The sequence below is a fragment of the Pelophylax lessonae genome, assembly GCF_965119305.1.
Source record: "Pelophylax lessonae genome assembly, chromosome: 9".
In the NCBI taxonomy this organism is placed as follows: domain Eukaryota; kingdom Metazoa; phylum Chordata; class Amphibia; order Anura; family Ranidae; genus Pelophylax; species Pelophylax lessonae.
In genome coordinates, this window is record NC_138776.1 from 175986725 (window position 1) to 176010701 (window position 23977).

At 42.4% G+C, this 23977-nt stretch overlaps 1 protein-coding gene across 1 annotated transcript in view; it reads right to left on the minus strand.

The window, feature by feature from the left end:
• Positions 1–7412: 7412 nt before the first annotated feature.
• Positions 7413–23977, minus strand: part of LOC309564519 (glutamate dehydrogenase, mitochondrial) — a 35373-nt gene continuing 18808 nt past the window's right edge. The window contains exons 5-13 of the mRNA XM_082269149.1: positions 21077–21171; positions 20683–20862; positions 16599–16736; positions 12897–13034; positions 12728–12808; positions 11920–12043; positions 11729–11820; positions 10491–10553; positions 7413–7798 (exon numbers count right to left, since the gene is read on the minus strand). Coding sequence (XP_082125275.1) covers positions 7679–7798; positions 10491–10553; positions 11729–11820; positions 11920–12043; positions 12728–12808; positions 12897–13034; positions 16599–16736; positions 20683–20862; positions 21077–21171 — 1031 coding nt within the window. The 3' untranslated portion in view covers positions 7413–7678. The remainder of the gene's footprint in view (positions 7799–10490; positions 10554–11728; positions 11821–11919; positions 12044–12727; positions 12809–12896; positions 13035–16598; positions 16737–20682; positions 20863–21076; positions 21172–23977) is intronic.

Below are 23977 nucleotides of genomic sequence, written 5' to 3' on the forward strand. Positions count from 1 at the left end.
ACACTTCGAGGCACTGAACCAACACAAATTCATGTTTCTGCAAGTACACATTACATATATATATATATATATATATATATAGCGCCATGTATTCACTGATTGCACCTGCCTAACAAACTTCTATAGCATTTTCTGGGATTGGTTAGTTTTTTTCCTACTGTACCAAATGCCAGAAGTTAAAAAGTGTTACTAAACCCAGGAGCCTGCATTCAATATATCTGCTTTCCCACAGAACATGGAAACACAGTTATGTTTAGTAAATATGAACTGCTAAATACAATTTCTCATCAGCAGTATATAGCAGTCTTGGGACTTCTGTTTCTGGTAAAGCTTGTAGGAGGAGTTTTCATACTGTGCTGATGTGGCTGCAGGACCCCTGACCCTCTGTCTGGACAGTGCTGATTGCATGTGATCAGCACAGGGCCACTCTCCCAAGAAAAAAAAACCTATCTAGCAATACACACCAAACTGAGCATGTGCAGCCTGACACTGAAGGCTCCAACTTATCCAGACATGTTTTGGAGATGGTGGAAGAGGAGGAGGCTCTGTACATACGAGATCAGACAGCATTTTAAACACAATGCAAAGGATTAACCCATTAGACCCCACAGTGAGTATAGCCAGCATGCTTTACAGACTGATTTTACTGTTGTGGGTTTAGTAAGGTTTTAAAATGTGAACCAGGTTTGTTTTATTTTTTTTTATATAGTTGCAAAACACCTTTACTGCTTCCATTACATTGAGCAGGAGGCATTTGAAGCAAACAAGTGTTTACAACTAGCTATTAGCCACAGAAAACAATTAAAGATACATCCCAAAAAAAAAAAAAAAGAAGGATATATCCCAGTGATCTTCTGAAAAAAAAAAAGTCACCTAGAACTTAAAGCGTAACTCCTTTTGTTGAGAAAAAAAAAAAAAACCCCTCTGGGTGATCTCTGTACATTACAAGGATTTTTAACAAACTTTCTTGCAGATTCCTACCTTTTGTTTTTCTGAAGAAGTCCCTGTTTGTGCCTCTGTGCTGAGTGGGTCTAATGGGAGTGGTTTCATAATTATCTGTGGCAGCTGCATGGCTCTATTAAAGAGACAACTGCTGGGCCTGCATCCCTTTAGATGTATTCCTATTCGAAATATCTCACCAAAAATGACATTTTGTTGCAGGGGATGCCAGAAATCTGACTTGTATCTAAGGCAGACTTCTGGGAAAATTGGTGAGCCAATCACACAAGCAGGAAATGTTTCTGGGGTGTGGTCAGTACACATTTTGTGTACAGAACACCTCCAGTTGGCCATATTGCATTGCATTTTCAGAAAATGACAACATCTGCAGATTGAAAAGGAAAGGTAATAACATTCAATCACAACATGATTTGTGTTGCAATTGTATAGGCTATATTGTTTTTTCTTTATTTGCTGATTTTTTTTTTTCCCCCACGAAAGTGGAGTTACCCTTTAAAAAAAAAAAGTCACTAAAGCCACATCATATCTGCAGGCCTGTAGTTGGCAACGCCTCACCAATGACAATCTTGCTACTTATAAGAAAGAGAATTACACTCCTGTTACCACAACATCATCACCTCCCCTCTGACGGGAGCACTGTAGAATATAGATGGGCTCGGGCGTGTTCAAGTTCACATGTGCCCGATCCCGCTAGGAAGCAGACACTACATCCTGCTAATCACAGGCAGTGAGACGTTTCCCGATCTGTACAGCTGCGGATCAGGAAAGCTCTCATTGCCTGTGATTAGTGGAGTGCAGTGTTGGCTTCCTGGCAGGATCGGGCACATGTGAACTCGAACACGCCCAAGCCCATCTCTACTGTAGAATCTCCATGGTCGATGAGAAAATGCCACCTCACTGGTCCAGGCAGCAAGGTAGGGAAACCTTGGAAACAGGTAAACATTTCACGGTTCTCTCTGGCAATCCTATTGATGGCTTTGTCACCAGTAACAGCATCACAAGTAGGACGGACATAGATCTTATCAAACATACTGTTCCATTCATACTAATGCAGTCACCAATTTTCAACCCAAATAATCTTCACCAGTAGTGGAGTAGCTTTAAAGTGGTTGTAAACCTCAGACATGAAATATGAGCAAAGCATTTCCCTCTATAGTGTGTATGTGTCTCAATTAAGAGGACTGAATGTCTATTCTTTCTGTAGCCTCGTTCCTCAGCTATCTGCATGAATCACTTCTGACAAATTTTCCTGACACTGAGAAAAAAAAAAAAACAGGACAAGGGAGTGACCTGCAGCAGATTGACAGCCTCAGATCTGTTCCTGTGAAGGAGGGTGCGTCCCTTCTCTCCAACCAGCTCACAGAGCTCTCCATAGTGTAACTTCAGCTCTCCACCCCCTTTTTGCTGAAAGCTCAGACAAGCTGGACTGCTGCAGATAAACAGATACAACTTATATAGGAGGATTTGTTTAATTACTTTAATGGGTATATGGAACAGTTTACAACCACTTTATTCACTTCAGCTCTGGAAGGTTTACCCTCCCCCTTTAGGACCAGGCCACTTTTTGCAATACAGCATTGCATTTCTTTAACTGACACTTGTGCTGTTTGCAAAAATGTATCCCAAAATAAATTTAAGTTATTTTCCCCACAAATAGAGCCTTCTTTTGGTGGAATTTGATCACCACTGCGGTTTTATTTTTTGCACTATAAATAAAGACATCTGACAATTTTGAAATATATATATATATATTATATACACACACATACACACACACACACACAATTTCTTTCTGCTATGAAACATCCACAAAAAAAAAAAAATCAAATCGCTTCATCAATTTGGGCCAATAGGTGTTCTGCTAAGTTTTTGGTAAAAAAAAAACAAATTCTAATAAGCGTATATAAATTGGTATGGATAGTTTTACGGAATTATTTATTTATTTTTTACTAGTAATGGCGGCGATCAGAGACTTCTTGCAGGACTGCAACATTGTGGCAGACAAATCAGGACACCAAGGGCTCTTTCACACGGTCCGCCTCCGTAGGCGGATCCGTGCTGCTCAGCAGGGGATCGTAAAACACTGATCCCCGCTGAGCAGGAAGGTGACAGCTCCCTCTCCGCTCTGTGTGCAGAGGGGGCGGTGTCAGAGACCCATGCATCTCTATGGGGGAATCGGATGAAAGCAGAAGGAAGGATGACTAATGAATCGTTTGATGCATGTGTCTTTTTGCTGTCTAAAGTGAAGACAAGTCACAGGGTCCTGATGAGATACACCCAAAATTATTAAAAGAGCCTAGTGGTGAGCTGGCAAAACCATTAACAGATTTATTTAACCAATCTTTAGTAACAGGAGTCGTCCCGGAAGATTGGAAATTGGCAAATGTCGTGCCCATTCACAAGAAAGGTAGTAGGGAGGAATCGAGCAACTATAGACCAGTGAGTCTGACATCAATAGTAGGCAAATTAATGGAAACCCTATTAAAGGATAGGATTGTGGAACATCTTAAATCCCATGGATTGCAAGATGAAAAACATGGGTTTACTTCAGGGAGATCATGTCAAACAAATCTTAGATTTTTTTGACTGGGTGACTAAAATAATAGACGGTGGAGGTGCAGTAGACATTGCATATCTAGATTTTAGTAAGGCTTTTGACACTGTCCCACATAGAAGACTTATCAATAAACTGCAGTCATTGAGCATGGACTCCCATATTGTTGAGTGGATTAGGCAGTGGCTGAGTGACAGACAACAGAGGGTTGTAGTCAATGGAGAACATTCAGAACAAGGTCATGTTACCAGTGGGGTACCTCAGGGATCTGTACTGGGACCAATTGTGTTTAATATCTTCATAAGTGATATTGCAAAAGGCCTCGATGGTAAGGTTTGTCTTTTTGCTGATGACACAAAGATATGTAACAGGGTTGATGTTCCTGGAGGGAAACACCAAATGGAAAAGGATTTAGGAAAACTAGAAGAATGGTCAGAACTCTGGCAACTGAAATTTAATGTGGATAAGTGCAAGATAATGCACCTGGGGCGTAAAAACCCAAGGGCAGAATATAGAATATTTGACAGTCCTGACCTCAGTATCTGAGGAAAGGGATTTAGGAGTAATTATTTCAGAAGACTTAAAGGTGGGAAGACAATGTAATAGAGCAGCACGAAATGCCAGCAGAATGCTTGGATGTATAGGGAGAGGTATAAGCAGTAGAAAGAGAGAAGTGCTTATGCCGCTGTACAGAACACTGGTGAGACCTCACTTGGAGTATTGTGCGCAGTACTGGAGCCCATATCTCCAGAAGGATATAGATACTCTAGAGAGAGTTCAGAGAAGAGCTACTAAACTAGTACATGGATTGCAGGAAAAAATTACCAGGAAAGGTTAAAGGACCTTAACATGTATACACAGAGGGGATATGATAGAAACTTTTAAATACATAAAGGGAATCAACTCGGTAAAGGAGGAGAGCATATTTAAAAGAAGGAAAAACTACCACAAGAGGACACAGTTTTAAATTAGAGGGGCAAAGGTTTAAAAGTAATATGAGGAAGTATTACTTTACTGAGAGAGTAGTGGATGCATGGAATAACCTTCCTGCAGAAGTGGTAGCTGCAAATACAGTGAAGGAGTTTAAGCATGCATGGGATAGGCATAAGGCTATCCTTCATACAAGATAGGGCCAGGGACTATTCATAGGATTCAGATATATTGGGCAGACTAGATGGGCCAAATGGTTCTTATCTGCCGACACATTCTATGTTTCTATTTGCTCCAATGGTCTAGAAATCATTTCCTATCACTCCTGATTTGAAATTGCTTGCGATTTTAGTAGCAGGATTGCCCTTGCCAAAACAACCTAGTTTTTACAATTCTATAGAATAGAGACAGTTTAAAGACCTTCATTTTTTATTTGCAGTGCCATTTAGGGAGATGTCCCCTCATTTCCTGTACTAGAGATGGATTGGGGAAATGAATATAATTCTTCAAAGCTAGTGGTGTCTACATTGAAAGATTTTTGCTCAACTCCTGTACCTGTGACCCGCTCAAAATTTTTTTCTGATCACTTTCTCCACTAAAGACAATGTTCATCAGGGCAAACAGGTCAGAATAGAGGGTTCATCTTCGCAGTGGGGACACGGACAGTCAAAATGCACCTAGGGAAGTTATATAGATTCCAGTACATGACACTTCTTACCTTTTGTGTAAACCTTACTGAAATGATACAAAGTGAAATTTCATTAAGTTCTCCTGGTCACAGTATGGCACCGCATGATGTACTTTTTTTTTCAGTGCACATGAAAACAGTGGTGTTCACTGGTATGATTGGAAACCAGCTTGGTTGTTTTTGTTCCTAATGTTGCATTGGGACTGCCCAGTTCAATCCCCAATAACCATGAAGGGGGGAATAAATAAAATATGGGGCTATGCATACACTTTAAGCCCAGGTAATTGCTTTCTGGAAACAGATTTGGCATGTTCTAGCCAGTGCATTGTATAGTTAAGCAACTGCATTGTGCTAGGACACCTAACCTTCAGTCAGCTATTGACATCACTAAATAGGGCATATAAAAAATTTTTAAACGTAGGTTGAAAGGGATTAAAAGAGGTGCATGGAAGCCAGCCAGCCCAGAGTCTGATGTACTCACCAGTACATGACTGGGGGCTGGTTGGCTTTCATGCACCCCTTTTAATCCTTTTCAACCTACGTTTTTTCCGATACAGGGATGGAGACGCTGGGCATTACCTGCTGGTGTCTCACCTAAAGTCCCACATAGCCTACATTGTTTAGGGCATATAAAATTTGCCCTCTAAAGCCTTTAGAATAGGTTACCTAGTATAGTGGTCCTCAACTCCGGTCCTCAGGGCCCACTAACAGGCCAGATTTTAAGTATTACCTTGGGGAGATGCAGACTAGAGTACTGCAATCACTGAGCAGCAAATTATATCACCTGGGATGTATTTCAGTTATCTTGCAAATCTGGCCTGTTAGCCCCGGTTCACACTTCTGCGTGTGCGGGGTTCGCATGTAATGTCGGAGCGCACTGCTCCGACATTACATGCGATCAGCTGTGCGGTGCGAGTTTAGCCATACAGTTTGTATGGCTAAATTCGCATCGCACCCGCAGCAAACACGCACAGGAGGCATTTTTGCTGCCGCATCAGGATCGGATCGCACAGCGGTTCACACTTGTGCGATCCGATCCTGTGCGAACTGCACGATCGCACTGCGATATGCGATCAAACTGGGGGTGTCGTTAAGATTACATTGACACCCCCAGCGTATCGCATATGGCAGTGTGAACTGCCGGGGGTGCGTGTGCGATGCGGGAACAGGCTGCGAATTCGCAGCCTTCCCGCATCGCATAAGTGTGAACCGGCACTTAGTGGGCCCTGTAGGCCAGGGTTGAGGACCACTGCCCTAGTAGATTGACTGAATTGATGTTCACAGACAAACATTGTTAAGCATCATTAAAAACATGAAACTTATTTTGTAAAGGATGACTTTAATTTACAGTATTTGATCAAAATTCTAAGTTCTGTGACAAACATCTTTGGAACTACAGTGGCAGAACATTGTAGAAACCCTTCTGTTGAATGCAAGGCCCTTAAGTGGAAAAAAAAAAAAAAAAACACAACTTGGAGAACACTTTGTTTGTAAGCTTGTGGAAGAATATAATCCGCGAGTTACTAATGTAATAAAACTGCTTTGAGCAACCAGTCTAAATAGTTTAAAAACAAAAAAGGTAAAAAATATAAAAGCTGTGTGTAGTAATAAAAAAAAAAAAAAAACCCATCAAAGAATGATCACACTGCAGGTCAATATGCACCAGCAGTCACTATGGCATAAACCTTTTTGCATACAGCTCCAGATTAAAAATGAAGAAAAAAAAAAAAAAAAAAAGAAAAAGAACCAAACATTACGTTGAGTTTGTGTGACAAGGACTTATTTACAGGAAGCTATTCAGACTAGATCTGAAACAAGATAGGAAAAAAAAAAATCTATTTCAGCAGCAACAGGTTTAAAAAAGGTGGGCAGGTCAATGTGCAAACCAATAACAGACTCTCCCAAAAACACTTAAGGCAGGGCCTATACCACTCTACTCAACAAGTGCATTTATGGAAAGTCTTCCCTGAAAAAAGTTCTCAAAAATAGACTCCTCATGGCAAAGACACATTGTGCCATTAATATCTCGTCCTCTGGTATTACGATGCCCTGAATAGAGAAAGTTACACTAAAAGGGCTTTGGGAATTTTTTTGGTTGTTGGGGGGGGGCGCATCTTAAACCACATAATCGATGTACTACATGGACAGACGGATCAAGTGGAGAAACTGTTAAACAAGCAGGAAGTTAAGTATGTGGTAAGTTGCACTCTACTTGCTGCCATGCACACAGTTAAAAATAATAAAATGATGCCCAGAGCACGCACAACCATAACACCTTCCGTGTGCCAATGTGTCAACAAGGTATCTGCAAGGCCACTAAATATGATGCGCACATTACGTTCCTATGCTTTTAGGACACTGTATACACCAATGGTGTAATGTTAAAATAGAAAAGATATGGACGGAAGCATTCAAAAGCGGGTCCTCTGCGAGGCATGAGGAAGAGCACAATTGAAGTCTTGTGGTTATATGTAAACTTATATAAGATTTTTTTTCTTTTATATATAAAGAGGGTGAAAACTACAATCCAGCATATGTTCTGATATTTATGTGAAGGTCAGGCCAGCCTCATTGTAGACCTTGAACACTTTCTCAATGGCATTCACATAGGCAGCAGTTCTCAAGTCCAAGCCCAGGTTGTACTTCATTGCAGTGCGCATAATTTGCTGAAATAGAAGGTTACAGACTGTTAAAAGCACAATATAGGTTTTCAGGTCACACGCAAGACAGATGGTGTCCAGACAATATCGTTTTCATGGCTAAATTCTAGGATTGCAAGAGGCTAATACAATATCGAGAGAAAGAAAGAAAAGAAAAGAGAAAAGAAAAGAAAGGAGAAAAGAAAGAAAGAAGAAAGGAGAAAAGAAAGAAAGAAAGAAAGAAAGAAAGAAAGGAGAAAAGAAAGAAAGAAGAAAAGAAAGAAAAGAAGAAAGGAGAAAAGAAAGAAAGAAGAAAAGAAAGAAAGAAGAAAAGAAAGAAGAAAAGAAAGAAGATAGGAGAAAGAAGAAAGAAGAAAGGAGAAAAGAAAGAAAGAAAGAAAGAAAGAAAGAAAGAAAGAAAGGAAAGAAAAGAAAGAAAGAAAGAAAGAAAGAAAGATGCTCCTGGGGTAAACTAGGGCAAGGGTTAGCAACCAAAAGTGGCACAAAATGTAATAGAGAAGAAAAAGGGGTTACAATTCAAACCATCCAAGCACACACTAGGCAGGTAGTGATTATACAGTGCATCCAGGAAGTATTCACAGCGCTTTACCCACATTTTGTTTTGTTACAGGCTTATTCCACAACCGAGTAAAATTCATTTTCCTCAAAATGCTACAAACAATACCCCGTAATGACAACGTGAAAAGTTTGAAATCTTCGCATTTTTTTTTTCTTTTTTCAAAACACACACGGCCTTTGCTATGGCACTCAAAATGGAGCTCAGGTGCATCCTGTTTCCACTGATCATCCTTGAGAGGTTTCTACAACTTGATTAGTTCACCTGTGGTAAATTCAGTTGATTGGACAGAATTTGGAAAGGCACACCTGTCTATATAAGGTCCCACAGTTAACAGTGCATGCAAGAGCACAAAGCAAGCTATGAAGTCCAAGGAATTGTCTGTAGACCTCCGAGACAGATTATAACAAGGCACAGATCTGGGGGAAGGGTACAGAATAATTTCTGCATGATTGGAGGTCCCCATGAGCACAGTGGCCTCCCATCATCCATAAATATAAGAAGTTTCAAACCACCAGGACTCTTCCTAGAGCAGGCAGCCTGGCCAAACTGAGCAATCGGGTAGAAAGGGCCTTAGTCAGGGAGGTGACCAAAAACCCAAATGGTCACTAAAAAAGTTCCAGCGTTTCTCTGTGGAGAGAGGAGACCCTCCCAGAAAAACAACCATCCCTGCAGAACTCCACCAATCAGGCCTATATGGTAGAGTGGCCAGAGGGAAGCCACGACAGCCCGCCTGGAGTTTGCCAAAAGCCACCTGAAGGACTCTGACCATAAACATTCTCTGGTCTGATGAAACAAAGATTGAACTATTTGGCCTGAATTGCAAGCATCATGTCTGGAGGAAACCAGGCACTGCTCATCACCTGGCCAATACCATCACTACAGTGAAGCATGGTAGTGGCAGCATCATGCTGTAGGGATGTTTTTCATCGGCAGGAACTGGGAGACTAGTCAGAATTGAGGGAAAGATGAATGCAGCAATGTACAGAGCTATCTTTGATGAAAACCTGCTCTAGACCTGACTGGGGTGAAGGTTAATCTTCCAATAGGACAACGATCCTAAGCACACAGCCAAGATAAAGCAGTGGCTACGGGACAACACTGAATTCCCTTAAAGAGGCGTTCCACTCAAAAGTGGAACTTCCGCTTTAAGTGGTCCTAACCCCGACATGCCATTTAGCTTGTCTTTTTTTTGGGGGGGGGGGGGGGGGGGTTTGACAGGTACCCAGCTCCCACTTCCACTCAGGCCATCTAGGCGGAAGTTCTCCTCTCCCTGCAATCTTCTGGGACACGTCACAGGTCCCAGAAGATTGCTCGTCCATTCAGGATGCGCGACTCGCGAAGTGCGCACCTGGCTGTGAAGCCGCAAGCTGCCACAGCCGGGTGCCCACACTAGAGATGCCGGCACCACAGGGAGGAGACAGAGAACCGACGTTCCCCCCCCCGGCCACATCACTGGACTGTGGGACAGGCGAGTATGTGTTTAAAGTCAGCAGCTACAAAAAGTGTAGCTGCTGACTTTTAATAAACACAAAAGCCAGTGGAACGCCACTTTAAGTGGCCCAGACTTGAACCCAAATTAAACATCTCTGGAGAGATCTGAAAATGGCTGCGCACCGACGTTCCCCCATCCAACCTGAGGAAGCTTGAGAGGACCTGCAAAGAAAAATGTGAGAAACTGCCCAAAAATAGGTATGCCAAGCTCTTAGCATTATACTCAAAAAAAGCCTTGATGCTGTAATTGGTGCTTCAACAAAGTATTGAGCAAAGGCTGTGAATACTTGTGTACATGGGATTTTTTTCATTTTTAATAAATTTGCAAAGATTTCAAACAAACTTTTCATGTTGTCATCATTGTTTGTAGAATTTGAGGAAAATATTGACATTCATATAATTGGGAATAAGGCTATAACATAACAAAAATGTGGAAAAAGTGAAGCGCTGTGAATACTTTCCGGATGCACTGTACAACTAAAACTGTTAATGACTCTAAAAACTTTAAAAAAAAAACAAACATACAGTTGGTACAGTGAAGACATGGGTCTAGACCTGTGAGCATAAACTTTCTTTCCCTTATTTATAAATCAATCATTCTTTAGAAATACATACATGCAATACAATTTAAAGGCAGAATAGACTTACTCTTGCTGATCTTTCCATGGTATATGCCAAGCCAGAGTGAACAATATCTTTTTCAGAAGCACCCTGTAAACAAAAGCAACCATTATAATCACATTAGTAAAGAAGGGAAAAAAAAAAAAGTAAAAAAAGTAAACCTTAGTTCCCATATGCCCAAATGCAGTCTTGTCAGTTTACAATAGGAAGCTTAAAAAGGCAAAGTCTACCTTTTACAAAATAAATTCACATGTATCTGCAGGTAAACAAAATGAAAATAAATTCCCCCAATCAGCCTGCAAAGAATTGCAACGGCAATCAGTAATCACAGGTGTAATGCCAAGCTCCTGCAGACTCTTCCTCCAGCATACAGACTAATGCCTCGTACACACGCATCGATTATTGGCCGGGAATTTTCGGCCAACGTCTAATCGGCCAATTTTCGGCTTGTTAGTATTTTGACAACCGACTCCGACTTTTCGGCCGAATAAAATCTGGTGTGCAGACTATAAAATTTGTTGGCCGTCAACACAACGGCCGATTTTCCGTCAGTCAGTACAGATATTCGGCAGACAAGATTCAGATGAGCAAAACTGGGCATGCTCAGAGAAGAAAAAACACACGGAAAGTAAACCATCACATAACATCACTTCTGAAGTAGATTTTTGTTGGCCGAGAAAATTAGTGTGCAGTCAGGGCACATTCCAACCAACAAAACACCACTCTGGACAAAATTCGGACGACCGGTCGGCCGATAATCGTTCAGATCCGCCTGTTCGTTTTTTTGGCGTCTCCCTATGCATTCCTATGGGGCATCGGATGGCAGCGGAAACATGTCCGCTGACATCCGACCCGATCCGTCAAATCTGGACGGATGGAAACCCTATTTTCCATCTGTCCAGCGGATCGGATGAGAACGGACCGACGGTCCGTTCCCATCTGATGTCCCCCATAGAGATGCATGGGGAACTGACAGCTGCGTCTCCGATCAGCCTCTACAAATTCGATAGTGAATAAAACAGCAGCTGAGCGAGACAGTAATACTGGATTTTAAAACAGTATAGACACCTATTTTTAATATTTCACCTGCATAACAGGCCAGCCTGAAGTTATCTAATAGGACTTCATTTCCTGACTAAAGTTCCACTTTAAGAGTGAACCTCAAATATGGTCCAAAACGAAAGGAGAAAAACTACTTTTGTCTCCCCATTTGTGTAAACATGTGCACAAGTAATAACATAATATAGCCTAAAGTTATCACATACAGATATCCTAGCCTGGAACTCTGCTGTTGGCACCACTGGAATAGATCCACCATGTTTCCCAAACTTCCTCTCCAAGCTCTCCTGGACAGACACTAAAAAGGGGAAAAAAAATAAATACATAAATAATAATAGGAACTTAGTAGAATAGTCTGCTGAAAAGAACAAATCTGTTTTTGACAATGTATACATACTGAGTAAATGATAGTTGGAGTCCCGCTCATATTTGAAGGTTAAGCGACCATAGCTCACATGATTGAGATTCTTCAGCCACTCAAAATAAGAAACTGTTACACCACCAGCATTCAAATACAGGTCCTGCAAAACAAAACAAAAAAATGTATGCGTTTGACAATTTAAAGGTCAGTTAGCCGAAAAAAGTCAAGTTTTAAGATAGAGAATATATATATATATATATATATATATATATATACACATACACATACACACACACACACACACACACACACACACACATACATATATTATACACACACACATACATATACATACACACACACACACACACACACACACACACACACACACACACACCTACCTTCCCATTTTTACACCAAGGGCCTGAACATATATCCCCCCCCCCCTTAAAACTGGCATAATAAAAAACTGTATGCCCTTTGCTTGTCCTAAAAATACTGTCAGTGGGCGTAAACAATGCATCTTTGGAATAAGTGGAAGTAATAGTGCCCCATAGTTTGTTCTAAGCTATTAGATTCAGAGCTAAAAGTCTAAACTAACCCAGGAACAATTTGCCAGACCAGGAAAATCAGATGGTTTTCATCTACACAATTGTTCCAGTCCGTATTTGTCAGTTGTAAATTAAGAGTCAGCATGAACCAATTAGCACTTTTGGAAGTTAAAGTTTGTAATGGTAACCCGGTGCTAACACATGACACGTTTCCCTAAAATTTGATACAGCACATTTCTGTGCAGTGATCGCTTAAGCAATTTAAAGTGAAATGCATTAACAGTATTACTTACTGGAATGACCATTATATTTCTCTCAAGGAAGATTTTGTCAGCTTCTGGGGTTGTGGGACCGTTTGCTCCTTCAGCAATAATCTATAAAACATATTTTAATAGAATAGTGAAGCAATACAAGAATAAAAAAAAAGGCAGATTTCTCATTTGTTAAACAAGAGAATTATACCTTTGCCTTGATTTTATGTGCATTCGATTTTGTAAGCTGTTTCTCACTGGCTGCTGGAATTAGAATGTCACAGTCAGCCTCCAAAATGTTTCCGTCATAAGCCTGGGCTTTTGGGAATCCAACTATTGTTCCATGTTGCTGTTAAAATAAATGAAAGCCAAAACAAGTAAGCATAAAATATTTAAAAATAAAAAGCAAAAATATACAAAATGTATTTCAACCTATACTAGTATGCATGCTCCAAAGTTTTAGCTGTAGTATAGGTTCCCAGTTACAGTGCACCAGATATGTAGAAACCATACAAACAGAAAAATGTTTGAAACTAGCGCCACCTTGTGGTAAATTGCACACCTTACACAACACCATTTTCAATGTCAATATATTAGGATCAGGGTTGTGCCGATACTGATATAGATAGGGGTGCCGGTGCTAAGCATTTGCGCAAATACTTTTTTTCGTGCAAATGCTTAGATACAGACCTCTGTGGTGTGATTTAAGCCCATACAAAAATAATTTACTTAAAATTGCACTGCAAAGAGAAAAAAAAAAAAAAAAACACCACGCATGCAATATGAACAGGAATGCTGTGCAATTTTTCTGAATCACATGTGGTTTCTTCCACAGCTCTTGTATGAACCCAGGCTTGTCAGAGTGACTTCAGCATGAGTTCACAGGGACAGTGGGGGGAAACCACATGAGCTCTGGGACAGGAATCACACTGCATTATATATATATATTTTTTTTTTTATTCTTTGCAGTGCGATTTGAGCCTAGTCAATTTCATTTTGTATGGATCGGCGAGTACTTGACCAAAAGGATTGGTGCTCGCTGGTAAAAAAAAAAAAAAAAAAAAAAAAAAAATGGTATCGGTGAAACCCCAATTAGGATTCATGAAAATGAAATGCATAGCTTTTCCAGCAATTGTATTTTATGTCCAGAGAACAGGCACCTTTAGACCGTTCATTCACCCTCAACATATCTTCAGAACACCTGGAAGCATCCCAAAATCCTCCCCTTATCTTCAGAACACCTGGGAGTATCCCAAAATCCTCCCCTTATCTTCAGAACACATGGAGTATCCCAAAATCCTCCCCTTATCTTCAGAACACCTGGAGCATCCCAAAATCCTCCCCTTATCTTTAGAACACCTGGGAGTATCCCAAAATCCTCCCCTTATCTTTAGAACACCTGGGAGTATCCCAAAATCCTCCCCTTATCTTTAGAACACCTGGGAGTATCCCAAAATCCTCCCCTTATCTTTAGAACACCTGGGAGTATCCCAAAATCCTCCCCTTATCTTTAGAACAACTGGGAGTATCCCAAAATCCTCCCCTTATCTTCAGAACACCTGGAGCATCCCAAAATCCTCCCCTTATCTTCAGAACACCTGGGAGCATCCCAAACTCCTCCCCTTATCTTCAGAACAGCTGGAGCATCCCAAAATCCTCCCCTTATCTTCAGAACACCTGGAAGCATCCCAAACTCCTCCCCTTATCTTCAGAACACCTGGAAGCATCCCAAACTCCTCCCCTTATCTTCAGAACACCTGGAAGTATCCCAAAATTCTCCCCTTATCTTCAGAACAGCTGGAGTACAGGTGGAACACATGACAATGACTAAGTGGGCCAGGCTCACCACAGAAGCTGTGGTTGTGGATATCCGCATAATGGAATGTCCAGGTTATGTAAACACCCAGGAGCTCTGAAGATAAAACCAAGCCTGTATCTTCTCAATGGACCCAAGAAAATGTGACATTGTAAGATGGGCACATGTCTGGACTGCCCAGTAATTAAGAGTTGAACATTTAAAAGCCTAGTTCACCTTTTAGAACAACTTTATGGTGTAATATGTCCCATCTCCTGCCCCCCCCCCCCCCCCCCATGTCCCCTCACCACTTTTTTCCCTGTGACAGCAGATGTAGATTATCCCAGGAGCTAAATTTAAAAATTCAAACCTTTTACTTTACAGGTGACCATGCAAAAAAAAAAAAAAAAACTAAAGAATTGCAACCGAGTATACCAGATATGACCGATTCCGATTCATTTTTACAGTAACTTGCAACTGGTCGCCTCAATTTAGGGGGAAAAAAATCTAATTTGTAAAAGGTAACCACAACTAAAAAGGTGTATAACTTAAGGGTTCCCTCCTGCAACAGTAAAATGCCTATTATGTCTTTCAGTCACTCTGTGGACCAAAACAGTGGAGAAGATCACAGCTGGTGCACACAGAATCGGGTGCAGTGGTGCAAAGTAACCAATCAGCTTCTAGATTGTATGGTCAAAGTTTAATTGAACCAGTTGAAGTTAGAAGCTGATTGGTTACCATGTACAGCTGCACCAAATTCTGTGCGCTCCTGTTTTAGTGAATCTCCCCCAGTATGCTTGCAGGCTTAGTCAGTACAGATGGGCAAGAAGTAGTAACCAGCGTGATTTCAGTTACAGATTATGCTGCCCAATCACAGCACAAAGACTTCAGGGGATTATGTAAATTTAGTGGCAACTTGAGTCTTACGTTGGGGTCTATTGCAGAATCGGGTTTACCTTCCGATGTTGGGGTCTATTGCAGAATCAGGTTTACCCTCTAACAGCAGTACCATTAAGGCCCCTTTCACATTTGTGCGCCCCAAAAAAGGCACACGATTTTCTGACCGGACTTGAAGCAATGCCTGTGTAATATTGAGGTCTATGGACCTCAAAACGCATCAAAGTCAGACCAAAGTAGTGCAGGGACTACTTTGAAGTCGCACTGATATGAATGGTACTCATTGGAAATCATGGAGTGCGACTTGTCATGAGACTTGCAGTCCCAAGTTGCAGGACAAGTCGCACAAGTGTGAAAGGGGCCTACAGAAAAAAAAAGGTCATGGCAGTCTTACATAAACATTCTCCCCCCCCCCCCCCCCCCCACGAAGCCAAAAAAAAAAAAAAAAAAAAAAAAAAGCCACCACACACACAACTTTACAAACACTTTAAAAATTACAAACATGTCATACTTACCTGCTCTGTACAGTGGTTTTGCACAGAGCAGCCCCAATCTCTTTTCGGGTCCCTCGCCCCTCCTTCCTGCCGGGTGCTCCCACAGTAAGCAGCTTGCTATAGGGGCAGCTCAGGGCCATTCAGACACAGAGCTGCAGTTTGGCCCCACTCCTACCTTCTCCCAATTGGCTTACTGACTTAAATTGACAGCCAATTGCCCTCCGCTGCGGTCTCAGACAATTAAGAGGGAGAGTCCCGGGCAGTAGAGACTCCCGCGCACATCACTGGATCAAGATGGGGCCAGGTAAGCATTAAGGGGGCTGTTGCACACAGGTTTTTTAGCTTCATGCATAAAGATAAGAAACCTTCTGACTTTGGAACCACTTTAAGGTCTCATTCACAAATGCACCACAAAATCTGTGTTTATATGCATCTAGAGGACATTTCTGAACACACAATTGCATGTAATGATTTTCAATGGTGCCAGTCACATTGTTTACTGCTTATAGGTGCAGTTAGTTTAGATTAGAGAAAAATAGAATTCTGTGGGTCCAGGATCCAATTAGACACACTAAAAACGCAGCTAGACCTGCTTTTAGGATCATCTAAGCACATGGCAAAGTGATCTGGGAAGCATAGAAGTGGTTTATACTTCCCAGATGAATTGTCCTGCATTTAACTGTTAATCACAGGAATAGAAGTGTAAACATATAAAATTACTACTAACCAACTTGTAATCTTCAAGTTCTTTTGGATCAATGCCATCAGGATTCCAGATTGTCCCATCTATTTCACCAATTCCAACACACTTTGCACCAAAACGATGAAGGTAACGCATAGAATGTAGACCTACATTACCGAATCCCTGGAACAAAAAAAGCCACAATAGTTAAAAGACAAAAAGGATTGCGGGTTAAACAGGTAAGATGACCAAAAACAAAACAAAAACTTCACTAATGGTTTACTCCATTTAGGATTTATACTGCTTGTATCCTAGTTTTCCGCATTGCAAAATAAAAATTTATGGTATTTTTGATTTACCGTAAAATCCATTTCACTGATGTTCATTGATGGACACAGCTTCAGATCTTAATAACCGTTGGGTTAAAACGCCTCCAGATGAAAGGACCACCCCCCTTGGTCCAACGCCTTCCTGACTGAGCTAATCCGCCAGCCAGTTTTCCACCCAGGGAATGTGTACGGCGGAGGGCTGGAACGAACCGTTCTGCCCACCTTAGAATGCAGGCTACCACTAGAGGTCATCAAGACACTTCTTGTGCCCCCTTGGTCATTGACATAAGCCACAGCATTATTCAATTGAATGCACACTGGACAACCATGAAGACGATCCATCCAATGGTCCAGACAGTCTGATCGCTCAGAGTGTCAAGACATTGATGGATAGTCTGGACTCTTACAGCATCCAAATCCCCTGAGCAGAATGCTTGCAGGGGATGCCTCTCTAGCCAGACAGGCTGGCATCCTTGGGGACCACTGTCCAACACAAGGGGAGGAAGGATTTGCACAGCCGAAGCGCTGGAGGAGAAAAAAAGCCACCATATCAGGGACTCCTTCGTTCCAACTCAGCCACATCTGATTGTCCAGAGACTGTAGAGTCTTGTCCTATTTGGTCAGAATCTCCCTTTGCAGGGACCTCGTATAGAACTGTGCAAATGGAACCGCCTCGAAGGTAAACACCCATCAGGCCCAGCACCTGCATGCTCAAGTCCGGAGGGATGACCATCTGTTGGACAGCAGTAGACGAAATGCAGCCTGCAAGTTCTGGAGTTTGTCTAGAGGAAGACGAACGCTGGCTAAGGCAGAGTGCAAAGACAGGCCCAGGCAGTCCAGCTTTGTGGACGGAACTAGGGCAGACTTCCGAAAATTCTGAATCCAGCCGAACTCCCGCAGAATTCATATTGTGAGCTCCAGGTTTTCCAACAGAGGAAGGAGACTCTGCTCGCAGAATGAGATCGTCCAAGTAGCGCAGTACCACGATTCCCCCCATTGGCGTAGCTAGCATGGGGGCTAACACTTTTGTGAAGACCAGAAGAGCAGAGGCGAGACCAAAGGTTAACAAACTGATAATGGTCCTCTCCCACGGCAAAGCGGAGGAAGCGCTGGTGACTGACACATACTGGAATGTGAAGGCAAGCATCCTTGATGTCGATAAGGGGCGAGGAAATCCCCCCAACGCAGGGATGCCACCCCCGTGCGAATGGACTCCCATTCTGAACTTTTACACCTGCACAAAGCAGTTCAGCGCCTTGAGGTCCACGATTGGACGCACTTTGCCTTCCTTCCTGGGAACTTTAAAAAGATTTGAGTAAAAATCCTGAAAAAAAAAAAAAAAAAAAAAAAAAAACACAACATTCCTAAGTCGGAACAATCACACCTTGTACCACACAGGTCTTGTACCGTCCCAAACAGACCCTGTAAGCGGTCCAGGAACAGGCACAAGTTGGAAGGAAAGAACCTTTCCGGGGGAACAAGAGCGAAATGACTGTGGACCCACTCGTCTTGCACCAGGGAAGTCCGGCGGTCTGAAAACCAGCAAAGACGCCCCCCATTTGAAGAAGCCTTGTCTGCAGGTCTGGAGAAGCTCGCTCTTGGCTTGCCAGACCAGGTTCGTTTGGATCCTCCAGAGGAGGCCCTGAAAGGCTTTGAGCCCTTGTCAGTTGATCTTGAGGGATGAAAAGGAAGGCCCGCATCTACGACAAGCAGTGTTAATTTCGTCGACTAAAACGTTTTCGTCGACTAACACAATTCAGATGACTAAAATACAACTAAAACTAAAATGGCATTTTAGTCAAAAGACTATAACTAAAACTAAATCGAAATTTGCTGCCAAAAATTAACACTGGTGCATGCTCAAAGCATAAATAATAACATATTAGATTTTTCACTCCAGGACCAGCAGTAGTATATAATGAGTTTGGAAATTGTAGAGAAATGCTTAAATAATGCATTACAAATTACAATTGAACTACACCCATTCGATTATAGATGACTAAAATGAGTTTTAGTCGACTAAAATGTAGGGCGTTTTAGTCGACTAAAATATACTGGAGTTTTAGTCGACTAAATACGACTAAAACTAAAACACTTTCAGAAGACTAAAATAGGACTAAAACTAAAATGCCATTTTAGTCCTAAGACTAAGACTAAAACTAAATTGAAATTTGCTGCCAAAATTAACACTGACGACAAGGTTCCTTGCCCTTAGTAGCCTGCGGAAGAAAGGTACTCTTCCCTCCCCGTAAGACCTTTAATGATGTCATCTAGGGTAGCTCCAAACAGGCGATCTCCTTGAAAGGGAAGATCAGTTAAGGCCTTATTAGAAGTCTGGTCCGCAGACCAGCATTTGAGTCAAAAGACACGCTGAAGGGCCACTCCACGTGCAGCGAATAAGGAAGTGAAAGGATCCAGTGAATGGAGGAGGGGCTCCACCACGAAATCGCCACCCACAGGGCTCCACTGTCATGGTTGCTGCTATTTGTAATGGCAAGCCACCGCAAAATAGCTGCTAGACTACACAAACCTGGCCGCCATGTATAGAAACACAGGCTACAACAAAATGGCGACCCCACAAGGCATACAGGGACCTAGGAGGAAGTTCAGGCCTCAAGGACAGACCCAGGCAGGATGGGGGGCCTGGCAGGAGCCCCCCACCAGGTACAAACCCCCCCCCCCCCCCCACAGTCGATCGTGTGGTCACCAGCGGCGCACATCCCCCCCAATCGCCAGCATAGCGCCCTGCCCCCCACCCCAGCAGGTGGATCAGACCACCCAAACAGCCCCAACATATGGGGGGAAATGGGGCACAGCTACAACCCAGCTACTTGCCATATCAGGAACCAGGCAGGCACCACTCCACACAGAACTGCCATCTATGGAAATGGGGGGCTGTCAGCCAGGAGGAACGCTGCAACTTGAGCCGAGACCCTGGTCGTAGGAGACCTCGAGAGGCATTTAACTCGCAGGCCAGCCCCCTTCCAGTGGGGCAATGTCCCGGCTGACCCATTGCGGGGCTGATGTCTGCGTGCGCTTGCTGGCCAGACTGGGGTGACCACTGGATCTAGATTATCTAGCCCATCGCCCAGTACGGCAGTTGATTTCTAAAAAGAAAAAAAATTGCCAGGACCAAAGATCCCCCCCAAGGAACTAGGTTCTGACTAGGCAGAAAAAAAAAAAAAAACTGAGTGCATATAGCAGAGAGGAGTATACCCCCTTGGACTGCCCATGGGCATAGCCAGACTTTTTCTGCCTAGTGTCCTACTCCTGTAGGGGGCAGTATAACCCAACAGTTATGAAGATCTTAAGCCTGGTTAGTCAATGAATGAAAGAAACATGCATTTTGTGTTTAGCCACAGTATATGGCCCAGCACACTGGCTGCAGTGAAAGCTGCTTAATGCCTCCTACAGAATATCGCACCAAGGATAAAATGTAATGCACATAAACCCTTAACCAAATCCATAAAAAAAAAAAAAAAAAAAAAACTTTCAAGTTGAAAATCTAGCCCAAAATCTATAACTTAATTCCTATATTAAAAGCAAATCTCTACTGTTCACATTTGAAACCATGCGAATACTAGGAAACACAAATACATAGACATCTTGCAGCAGCTCTTTAGCAAGCCACTTCTGAACTTTCAGAAATATCTGTCCAATGAACACTTACAATCTGTTTTTTTTTGTAGCATGGTAAAAGCTACCGCATGGTGTGACCCAAACTAATTACGCTTTATAAAGAATATAAAATTAGAGAGCACAAAGCCTCAACTGATGTGCCAAATATAAAATAAAATCACCTGAATAACAAATGTTTTATCACCGAACCCAGGAGTCATTCCCAGCTGGCTCATGTATGAAGCTTCATTGATGAAGTTCTCAATGCCATGAAATACACCTCGGCCAGTTGCAGAAACACGTCCATGGATGCCACCTTGGCTGATGGGTTTCCCTGTGACACATGCATGTGCATTGATATCCTAGAATAGAGGAAAAAAAAAAAAAAATGTCACCTGCACAAGAGCAAAAAGCATTTTAATTTTATAAACCATCCCCTACCAAAGAAAAACATAAAATGCAAACAATTACTGGATCAATGGTCTAGTTAGTAATTTTATTCTCCAAATAGAAAATGCATATTTGGAGTATAAAAACAAAAATATAATCACAAACACCACAATGAGCCCAACTTACAGTGTGTCCAATTGTGTTGGCATATGTGTCTGCAATCCAAGACATCTCCCTCTCCCCTGTGCTCATATCCGGGGCAGGAACATCAATACCGGGTCCTGTGGAATAGAGGTAAAAATACAGATACATGAACTCATCCACAGTAGATTTCCCTGAAATCATAAGCAAGCTGGTAAATACTTCCTTTTTAGTTCTGGTCCAGACAGGTGATCCTGCATCTCTGGTTCATCTATCTGGGAGTGACTGCTGCAGGGGAGAGGAGGGGATGCCAACAACGGAGGGGTAATAGGAGCCTACAGTGCATCCTGAGTGTATTCACAGCCCTTCACTTTTTCCACATTTTATGTTACAGCCTTATTCCAAAATTTATTAAATTCATTAATTTTCTTGAATATCCTACAAACAATACCCAATAATGACAACGTGAAAGAAGTTGGTTTGAAATCTTCACAAAATGTATTTAACCACTTTATGTCTGCCTGCAGTAATATTACTGCGGCAGAGTGGCTCGTTATCGTCTGACGACATAGTACTACGTCGTCAGACACTCCCCTTTCTCGGCGGCGCCGGAGGCTCGCTCCCGCTGTATTCAGTCACAGCGGGAGTCGGGCCAGGGGAGGAGCAGCGGCGATCGCCACCGCTCTTCCCCGATTGTCGGGAATCGAGTGTGGAGATCCGCCTGCTTGTGTAAACACAAGCGGGCGGATCTCCTAAGTGACAGGCAGGGTCAGATTGTAGGGTTCAGCATAGCTGAACCCTGGATCTGTCCTTGTGTCACTCAGTCACCTCCCCCCACACACGTTAGTAAGCACCAGGCATACATTAACCCCTCCCTCTCCAATAAAATTAACCCCTTCCCTGCCAGTGTCATTTTTACAGTAACAGTGCATATTTATAGCACTGATTACTGCAGTAATGTCACTGGTACCCCCAAAAGTGTCAAAAATGTCAGTCAAGGGCAAAAAAAAAAAAAAAAAAAAAAAAACGCAGATCGCCGCCATTACGCGTTAAAAGAAAACACCAAAAATGACATAAATCTTTCCCTTTGTTAGTAAACGCAATAACTTTTGCGCAAACCAATCAAAATACGCTTATTGTGAATTTTTTTACCAAACATAGGTAGCAGAAAACAAAATTGGCCAAAAATTTTAAAAAAAATTTTGATTTTTACATTTTTTTGGGGGGAATTTCATAAAAAAAAAAAAGTGAAAAATATTGTTGTTTTTTCAAAATTTACGCTCTTTTTTTGTTTATAGCGCAAAAAGTAAAAATCGCACAGGTGATCAAATACCACCAAAAGAAAGCTCTGTTTGTGGGAAAAAAAAAGGACATAAATTTTGTTTGGGTACAGCGTCGCACGTCCGCGCAATTGTCAGTTAAAGTCGCACAGCGCCAAATCGCAAAAAGTGGCCCAGACGTAAGACAGCAAAATCCTCCGGTGGTAAAGTGGTTAATAAAACACCACACATAATAAGTATTCACAGCCTTTGCTTTGACACTCCAATTTGAGCTCAGGTGCATCCTGTTTGCACTGATCATCCTTGAGGTTTCTACAACTTGATTTGAATCCACCTGTGGTAAACAGTTGATTGGAGATGATTTGGAAAGGCACAGACCTGTCTATACAAGGTCCTGCAGAAAACAGTGCATGTCAGAGCACAAACCAAGCCATGATGTCAAAGGAATTGTCTGTAGACCTCTGAGATAGGATTGTATCAAGGCACAGATCTGGGGAAGGGTACAGAAAAGTTTCTGCAGCTTTGAAAGTCCCAATGAGCACAGTGGCCTCCATCACCCGTAAATTGAAGAAATAAAGCCGTGTGGAGAGAAGAAAACCTTCCAAAAAAAAAAAACCCATCTTTGCAGCACTCCACCAATCAGGCCTGTATGGTAGAGTGGCCAGACCGATGTCACCCCTCAGTAAAAAAAGGCAAATGACAGCCCACCTGGAGTTTGCCAAAAGGCCTCTCAGACCATGAGAACCAAAATTCTCTGGTCTGATGAAAGATTAAACTCTTTTGCCTGAATGGCAAGCATCATGTCTGGAGGAAACCAGGCACCCCTCCTCATCTGGCGAATACCATCCCTATAGTAAAGCATAGTGGTGGAAGCAGTCATGCCGTGGGGAGGTTTTCAGTGGCAGGAACTGGGAGACTTGTCAGGATCGAGGTAAAGTAGAATGAAACGATGTGCAGAGACATTCTTGATGAAAACCTGCTCCAAAAGCGCTCTACACCTCAGACTGGGGCGAAGGTTTATCTTCCAACAGAGCATTGACTCCAAGCACACAGCCAAGATAGCAAAGGAGTGGCTATGGGACAACTCTGAATGTCCTTGAGTGGCCCAGCCAGAGCCCAGACTTGAACCCGATTGAACATCTCTGGAGAGATCTGAAAATGGCTGTGCACCAACACTCTTCGTCCAACCTAATAGAGCTTGTAGAAGTCCTGCAAAAGAATGGGAGAAACTGCCCAAAAATTGGTGTGCCGAGCTTGTAGCATCATACTCAAAGACTTGAGGCTGTAATTGGTGCCAAAGGTGCTTCAACAAAGTACTGAGCAAAGGCTGTGAACGATAAGTACATGTGACCTTTTGTCGTTTTTTATATTTAATGAATATGCAAAGATTTCAAACAAACTTCTCTCACGTTGTCATTATGGGGTATAGTTTGTAGAATTTTGAGGAAAATAAAAAAAACGTAATCCCATGTCGGAACAAAGCTGCAACAACAAAATGTTTAGTGAAACGCTGTGAATTCTTTCTGGATGCACTGCATGGGTGGGGGGGGGGGGGGGGGGCATGACTCTGGAAATTCAGTCATTGTCGAGTCCTCCCTTAGGGCTCTCTTTCACATGGGTGGCTGGGGAGGATAAGGCAGTAAAAGAGTTGGCTCACAGTCTATGC